The 8,624-nt window shown below is 41.8% G+C and overlaps 1 protein-coding gene across 2 annotated transcripts; it reads right to left on the reverse strand.

Annotated features, from left to right (window-relative positions):
- Positions 1-238: 238 nt before the first annotated feature.
- gorab (golgin, rab6-interacting) lies at positions 239-5,437 on the reverse strand. 2 transcript variants are annotated; one of them, XM_064935989.1, is made up of 5 exons: positions 5,245-5,437; positions 3,129-3,462; positions 2,763-2,864; positions 2,495-2,635; positions 239-1,961 (listed from the first exon to the last, which is right to left on the reverse strand). In XM_064935989.1, the coding sequence occupies exons 1-5, from the start codon at positions 5,297-5,299 to the stop codon at positions 1,490-1,492; spliced, it is 1,104 nt and encodes a 367-aa protein (XP_064792061.1). In that variant the 5' UTR covers positions 5,300-5,437; the 3' UTR covers positions 239-1,489. The 2 variants fall into 2 exon arrangements, with proteins under 2 accessions (XP_064792061.1, XP_064792062.1); XM_064935990.1 differs by lacking the exon at positions 5,245-5,437 and having other exon boundaries at positions 3,125-3,294.
- Between the last annotated feature and the right edge of the window lie 3,187 nt (positions 5,438-8,624).

Here is an 8,624-nt window from a genome sequence, read left to right on the forward strand (position 1 = left end):
GCCAGATGTGACCAAAGCGCTGTAAAATCTGAGCGGTTTACAGAACGCTTACTGCACTTTAAAATGACTTGAAAAAGCGATGGGAGTTCGAAACTATTCTCACTAAACTCCACTACGGCACCACAAGCTCCAATAAGGAATCCGTTTACCTTACAGCACCTAGAAAGACAGATTGAAACATAATACAAAATACTAATTTCGTATAATGAAAATGACAAAAACAAAGCAAATCATAAGATAAAGTTTCGTATTAATTTAATTATAATACTTCATTCATACTAATTTAACCAACAAAGATGACATGAACAGCATAGAAGTGTTGCAATTGAACAGGTTTTGTGCAGTTGCATTCATGTTCAGAATATATATTTTTTAAATTAAAAAATGAACACATACCCAAATACTAACCACACAGTGTAAAAATAATACATGTTTAAATATCCACCCACTTTTAATAAGCCCATTTCCATACAAAACAACAGATGTTGGATTTAAACAAATTCACAAAAGATTCATTCTAAGGATAATATTTGAAAAACAAACCACTTGGTACCATTTGGTACTCCCTGGCACACACAGGGGCATAAAGCAGGTTTTTACACACAAAACAACTAGCTGCAGCACACTCATATCAGATACATGTTATATTGCTGTCGACACATTTGTTCCATAGAGTGCCACTGAAAACAAGCTGTTCTAAAGCCATAACAGTAAAGCAGCAACATGCCATGGAGCAGTTCTCTCAGAGCATACATACATTATGAGATATCACCTTACCATTCCTTAGGAAGCCTGCTGGAGATCTACAAGTCTTTAATATGCCTGAGACAGAGTTTGGTTTTGAGAAATACCAGCCCTTCGATAGCAAAACCCCGACAGATATTATGTTGATCTACAACATACAGAGAGAATAGATCTGGCAGCGCTGCTTTAGTGAACACAAGTATCTTCTATTCATCTGTAGCCTGGATCTGCACAGAGGAACATTCAGGGGTTTAATGTTAACCACCTCCTTTCAGCTTCACCATAAAGACAAAGCAGGCCAATTTAAAAAAAAACAGCTATGCTTTCAGTTCTACATATTCTTGGCTTGGCATGACACAGAGAGTATTCACTTCGGATGTAAATATTGTGCAAAATTATTGCTTGAAGCATTTTTGACACCGCCACATTAAGAGCATACAGTCAAACCACCCGACAAACAGTAACAAAATACCAATGTTGTTCACTCCACAATGAAGACTCAGTGAGCCAGTTCTCAGACAGTACAAATCTAAATGAATTTCCCCAAATGGTAGAATGTTTATACATTTACAGTACACAGGATTGTTACACAAAGAGGAAACATCCCCTAATGGATGTATTGGACATACAGTATGAATATACTGAAGCTAGATAGTAACGGGCAGGACTGACATTCTGGGTCAGTAAGAGTCTGTTACTATGAACAGTGAGGGCTGACATCTCATGGACCACCCCACCCCTCGTCTCAGGAAGCAGAAGCCGGGGCAGCCTCGCTCTGCCCCGCTAGGGGGATGTTGGCCGTTTTACAGTCCTGATCGCTCCCAGTCACTGCAGGGTAGTCCTGCTGGAGCATGGCACCGCCTGCCTGTGTCTCAGTCTCTACCCCTGGTGTGGACTCTGCATCTGGGGGAGACTGTTCATTTGTTTCTCCCTGGTTCTCCATGACACTCTTCTGCTTCCTCTCCTCCTCCCGCTTCCTCTCCTCCTCCTCCTCCCGCTTCCTCTCCTCCTCCCGCTTCCTCTCCTCCTCCTGGTCCTCTTCCGTGGCCTGGAGGTGTAGTTGCTGCAGCAGCTCCTCCAGCTTGTGGGCCTTGCGGAGCTCGTTCTGCTGGATGATGGCACACAGGTGCTCCGTCAGCTGCTCCTTTATCTCCGTCTTCTTGTGGAGGTCCAGCTTGGCCGTCACATACTCAGACTCCGCCTTCTCATAGCGCTTCCTGAACAGAAAAGGAGACAAAACAAATTCCTAATAAATCTGTCTATAGCAAAGGAAGGAATACATGGCCTACCTCACCTGACAAAGACTTATGTGAAGTCGAAACGTTGTTGATTTGGGTTCAGAAAAAAAGTCACTGTGGAGCAGCAACATTCCTTGTGCAGGCCACTCATTCCTTTATCTCCTTAAATAGTTCTTTTTTCAGCCCAGTGTCATTATTCTCAGGTTTAGGATGTACTTATCACCATCCTTTTTTCATATCTGAGAGGGGACATTGTTTTATCAATGTATTGGGATGTACTGAAGGAGTATGCTGAATAACCTGTAGGGAGCAGTGTTTCCAGAGTTTGAAAGAAGGAAATGTTCACTGCCATATCAGTATAGCTACAGACTGCTGTGGTTGATTATTGGTGATACAACAACAACAATGGGTATTAATAAATGGATGACCTCCCCTGAGTGAAAAACACCCTGATTTAAAATAATCCCATCTCCGTGGCAAGGATTCAGCATGTTCTTCAAATTGAATGTTACCTTGCAGTGTTATAGTCCCAGCTGGCCTGCTCGATCACACCTCTCAGTATGCAAATGTCGTTGGACACCATATTGTCCAGAGTCTGCAAGTCTTTCTGGATCCTCTTCAGCTTCACTGACTCTGCCTGGGTCTGTTTGGATCTGTGTACACAGAAAAACAGGCATTCGGGTGAATTTATGAAAGAGTAACCACAGCAAGTGTCCAAAGGAAACAAAGTGTATCAGAATAGCTGGTAGTGATAATGTGAACTACGGCATCTGTCCTTACTTCTCAGCGATGGTCTTGGTCAGGAGGGCTTTCTTGCGCTTATTCCTCTCTTCCATCATCTTTTGGTCTTGCTGAAGCAGCTCTATGCGAGTCTTCTCCCGACTACAACAACGAGGAGCATTAACACCCAATACAGAGAAAGGCAATCAACAGACATGAGGATGATCTACAGACAATAAAGGACAGGCCTAATTAGCCTAAGATAAGTATTCTTCAAATAAAATCACTGCACTCTTATTGTTTTTTGGACCCTGTCAGTGTCAACAACATTACTGCTATGTCAAACTAAATGAATGTACAGGCAACTGTGAGATCATCATAAGACATTGATCTATAACTAATTTATGATAACAAAAACTTACTAACAATTCCACCTCTTGTTTTTCCAACTCCTTGACAATTGGCGATGTGTCCTCTGCTGGTGCAGGAGCATGGTTTACGGCAAGGGTCTCTTTTTGGCTGGGTTCCTCCACCGGCTTTGTGGGGGTGACAACGGGCTGAATGACAGCCTTTGGCAGGGCCTTAGTGGGCTGCGGCGGAGGCTTGGTTAGCTGCTGCTCGGGTGGTAGTGCAGACGAGCCGGGTCCACTCGTCTGCTGAGTGGCTAACTGGAGGGCTCGCTCTCGCTGCAACTGCTGCCGACTCCGGTTAGTAGGAGCTGGTTTCCGTCCACGACCTAAAGCTGCAGGCACCGCCTGGTCTGATGAATGAGGTAAAACAACAGATACAGCGATACTGGATATCGAGACACTTTACAGACGTAACTAGCTACTGAATTGACTAATGAATGGATATATGTGGACAGCCGAATCTTGGCGAAGCAGCTAACTTTATACTAGCCCTTGATCATGAATCTCAGTTTCATTACATTACACATAAGTCATTGGACGAAGGTGTCTTCTGTATGCATAGTTTTGTTAAGCATCCCTGACGGTCAATCTGAACATACATATGTACCTTATCTTTCATATCAGCTGGAAATATTAAGTTGATACACACCATGATAGGGTTAGTGTTCCCACATGGCCATACTTCCATGTTACAGGGCGTGGTTACAGAAAACAGAGGGATGACAAGAGGCGAACACCTGTGCTAATTAGCTATCGTGTGCGCTCCAAACACCTGTGTGTAAACATCATTTGAGAAGTGAGTAGAACTGTAGTTTCATTGCATGGAGGAACCCATAGCTGTAAGGATCTATGTTAAACTGCTACATTAAGTGTATGTTTTTTTATTTGAATGATTCTTTCTCGCTGATGAAAAGGTCATATTTTGAAAGCCGTATCACAAGCGATGATTACTGACGTTTCTAAAACACAGCGTTGGGATTGTAGTTCACACGAGGCAGTTGTGGGCCAAGCTAATGGCAGAGAACAGAAGACCCAGAGCCACCTAGAATTTTCGTGAGCTAACCTTATGTAAGCCCAAAATGTACTCTTATGCAGCCTACCATTACTCCTTATGGTCCAAGGATCTAATGTTATTTTCAGACAGATTGTTTTGGCTGCCAGAGCCAACCAAATATTCCATCTAAACGTGAATCGATTCTCAATTGCGGCAAGGTTCTAGAAACAAAGCCCTTTACTTCCATGCCACATCAAAATAACGTTATACGCTGTTTTCACCAGCTTCATCACAGTTGCAGCCAACAGTATTTTTCCGTCACAACACGTTTATGTCGGCCTTCTTCAGTTACACACAGGTGCTTGGAGCATGCTAGATAGCTAATTAGCACAGGTGGTCACTGTCTTCTGTAAACAAGCAGTGTAAAATAGAGAGGTTTAGTGTTCCCACACTGCCATAAAGGTGTACATCAATTTAACATTTAAAAAAAAAATCATTACTGCTCTCTGATATTAAAGTCAAAGGTCCTTATACTTCAAACTGTACCGCATGCGATGCATGTTCATGTTCAGACCGAGTGTCGGATCTTAACCAAAAAAAAACTACAGAAGATGCCTTTGTCCAATGACTTAGCCAGAACGAATTTACGGACGAACACCATCTACTACAATTTCAGAGCACTCTCGTCTGAGTGTGCCAGAGCGCAGAATAACTGATGAATTTACAAACGTTCGACACCCGTCGAATATGGTCGGTGTCAGTAAAAGTCGGCAAAAAAACGTAATTATATTGTTGCCAACAGCAGTTAGTCACCTACGCTATGGATATCATGAAAATAACCTAACCAGCTCTGATAAAGCGAGCAAAATGGTCAGTGAAGTGTTATGTCTGGAAGTAGCTAGCCAACGTTAGCTAGGGTGCTTGACTGCTGTTCGTTGTGAGGTTAGAACGCTAACGTTACTCATCCGCCAAAGCGCCCAGTGATCCGAGAGCAAAACGCTTTGAATTTAGGAACGCCCAGGGCGCACTCTGGTACTCCAGATTGAATTCACAAACAAAACCGTGTGTAATGTAATATAACTAAGTCGTGATTGTCAAGAGCTGACGTTATGCTAGCTTGAAGTCAAATTTAAGTTACCTTTTTGCTGCAACTTTCGTAGCTCCTCTACTGAAAACCCTGACCACCCAGCCATTTTAAGATTGATATCCTAGGAATTTAGCGACACGAGATATTTGTTAGCTATTAAATATTTAGCGAAACCATCAACTTAAAATGCCAAAAGTAAGTAACAATCCAGGAAAACTTTCTACTTAGCCGCCATCTTTGTTTATTGATGCCACGTCAAAGACCCCGAAAGGGACCAGTGAAGGACATAAGAAATAACGCCTGTTTGATTTTATTTAAATTCAAATTGTAGTTTATTAATTCACATGATGTGATATTCACCGGTTTATGTGCTGTTAGACTACTTATAAAACACGCACAAATACTCAACTGAAATTGGTTACCAAGCAAAAAGCTTTTTTTTTAAAATAATGTAAAAAGAGAAACACTGGCATATACTTTGGACACTAGTATGCTTCAGAGACAGAGTTTGTCTAAAGGCCAGTTTATTCTTGGTCTAACGACATGTCTGTGTGTAGACGATTAGAATGCGACGAATGTCGCTGGTCAAAATGACATTTAATTTATACTCCGGTGAAATGTCTGTAGACCGTCGCTGCGACTGTTAGTTTCCTTGACGCACAGACACGAACAAATGTATCTACGACTGTCGCAACGTCCGTTGTCGTGGTTACCGTACTGCCAGAGCAACCAGACCATATCAAATGTTATTTGTCACATGCGCAGAATACAGGTGTAGACCTTACAGTGAAATGCTTACTTACAAGACCCTATTAACCAAAAATGCAGTTTTAAGAAAAATCCCTACAAAAATAAAAGTAACAAATAATTAAAGAGCGGCAATAAAATAACAATAGCGAGGAAATATACAGGGGGTACCGGTGCGGGGGCACCGGTTAGTCGAGGTAATTGAGGTAATATGTTCATGTAGGTCGAGTTCTCCTGTGACAAGATGTGAGAGTTCTAAAAAGTCTCCTATAGAATGACCTACTTTTATTTCGTTACACTGTGGCAGTAAGCTATTTTCTGTTAGTTCGCCATTAGTTTGTAAATAATTATGTTGTCTTGGATTTATTTTCCTGTAATAATGAATACAAAAATTGCTAAAGGAAAGACTGTCAGCTATACTCTGCCTTTGGTGAGTCTCCTCGTTATTTGAACTGGCTAGCAATGAACCATAATATTGTTTAGAAAGTTACTTTTAGTTGCCTGGCTTGTTAGATTGACGTTTACTGAATTCATTTTTAATCGGATGGGTTTATTTGTGTTATGCAGAGTCTGCTGATGTCATGCAGAGTCTGTCAATTTGTGTTTATATATTTTCATAATGACAAGTTAGATGTCGGATAGTGCTGAGCGATTGACCGACATTTCTGTTATTTTTCGATTTTTAAACCACTAATTGACCAACGTCGGTTAAATTATTTGAATTCTATTTCGTTCTGTTTTTTTCTGTGACCTCAATGCTCACATTGCACAGTTTCTCTAAAGATAAATCAAATCCAGCCTTAATTGTGCGATATATTAAGGAGTTGTAGTTTGCAACAGGCCAATATTCTCAACCTGGTCTCATAGACTAGACATAACATAACATAGAAAATGTATGTCCGGGACACTCAAATGAGTATGACATGTTACTCTTGCTATGGTGACAATCTGACAGATGGTTATTTCAGTAGGGTGGTTGGTCGGGGTTGATGGGTAGGTGTATAACGCAAACATCTAGTAACCTAAACGTTGTGAGTTTGAATCTCATCACAGATAACCTTAGCATTTTAGACAATTAGCAACTTTTCAACTACGTACTACTTTTTTGTTACTTTGCAACTATACTTAACAAAAATATATGTGGAAAGACTCATTCTGATTGGCTGGGCCTGGCTCCCCAGTGGGTTGGCCTGGCTCCCAAGTGGATGGGCCTATGCCCTCCCAGGCCCAGTCATGGCTGTGCCTCTGCCCAGTCACGTGAAATCCATAGATTAGGGCCTAATTCATTTATTTCAATTGACTGATTTCCTTCTATGAACCTTAACTCAGTAAAATCTTTGAAAGTGATGTATGTTGCGTATATATATTTTTGTTCAGTATACTTAGCATGTTAGCTAACCCTTCACATAACCCTAACCTTAGCCCTTTAACCTAACTCCTAAACTTAACCCTAACCTTAAACCCTCACCCCTAACCTTAAACCCTCACCCCTAGCCTAACTAACTTTAGCCACCTAGCTTGAATTCGCAACATCATTCGTTTTGCAAATTTGAAACATATTGTACTTTTGCAAATTTGTAACAAATTGTAAGTTTCCAAAATGGTCAAATATTGTACATTTTGCACATTTGTGACATATTGTAGAGTTTGCAAATTCTTAACTAATGATACAAATTGTAAGTCGTAATATATCATACGAAATGGGTGAGGGACATCCACAAATACATTTATACCATACACAATCATACTAAACTCTGCAAAAATGTACTCTCACTGTCAAACTTAGTTTATTTTCATCAAACTTAACATGTGTAAATATTTGTATGAACATAACAAGATTCAACAACTGAGACATAAACTGAACAAGTTCCACAGACATGTGACTAACAGAAATAGAATAATGTGTCCCTGAACAAAGGGGGGGTCAAAATCAAAAGTAACAGTCAGTATCTGTTGTGGCCACCAGCTGCATTAAGTACTGCAGTGTATCTCCTCCTTATGGACAGCACCAGATTTGTCAGTTCTTGCTGTGAGATGTTACCCCACTCTTCCACCAAGGCACCTGCAAGTTCCCAGACATTTCTGGGGGGAATGGCCCTAGCCCTCACCCTCCTATCCAACAGGTCCCAGACGTGCTCAATGGGATTGAGATCCGGGCTCTTCGCTGGCCATGGCAGAACACTGATTTCCTGTCTTGCATGAAATCAGGCACAGAACGAGCAGTATGGCTGGTGGCATTGTCATGCCAGGATGAGCCTGCAGGAAGGGTACCACATGAGCGAGGCAGATGTCTTCCCTGTAATGCACAGCATTGAGATTTCCTGCAATGACATCAAGCTCAGTCCGATGATGCTATGACACACCGCCCCAGATCATGACAGACTCTCCACCTCCATATCGATCCCACTCCAGAGTACAGGCCTCGGTTTAACGCTCATTCCTTCAACCATAAACGCGAATCCGACCATCACCCCTTGTGAGACAAAAACGCGATTCATCATTGAAGAGCACTTTTTGACAGTCCTGTCTGGTCCAGCGACGGTGGGTTTGTGCCCATAGGCAATGTTGTTGCCGGTGAGGACCTACCTTACAACAGGCCTATAAGCCCTCAGTCCAGCCTCTCTCAGCCTATTGCGGACAGTCTGAGCGCTGATGGAAGGATTGTGCGTTCCTGGTGTAACTCA

This window comes from Oncorhynchus masou, chromosome 24 (assembly GCF_036934945.1).
Source record: "Oncorhynchus masou masou isolate Uvic2021 chromosome 24, UVic_Omas_1.1, whole genome shotgun sequence".
Lineage (NCBI taxonomy): Eukaryota > Metazoa > Chordata > Actinopteri > Salmoniformes > Salmonidae > Oncorhynchus > Oncorhynchus masou.

Excerpts from the sequence above, each read along its gene's own strand:
- gorab (XM_064935989.1), bottom strand. The coding sequence starts at position 5,299 with ATGGCTGGGTGGTCAGGGTTTTCAGTAGAGGAGCTACGAAAGTTGCAG. Across the intron at positions 3,463-5,244 it reads ACGAAAGTTGCAGCAAAAAG|ACCAGGCGGTGCCTGCAGCT; the intron begins GTAACTTAAATT and ends CTCATTCATCAG. Across the intron at positions 2,636-2,762 it reads ACCAAGACCATCGCTGAGAA|ATCCAAACAGACCCAGGCAG; the intron begins GTAAGGACAGAT and ends CTGTGTACACAG.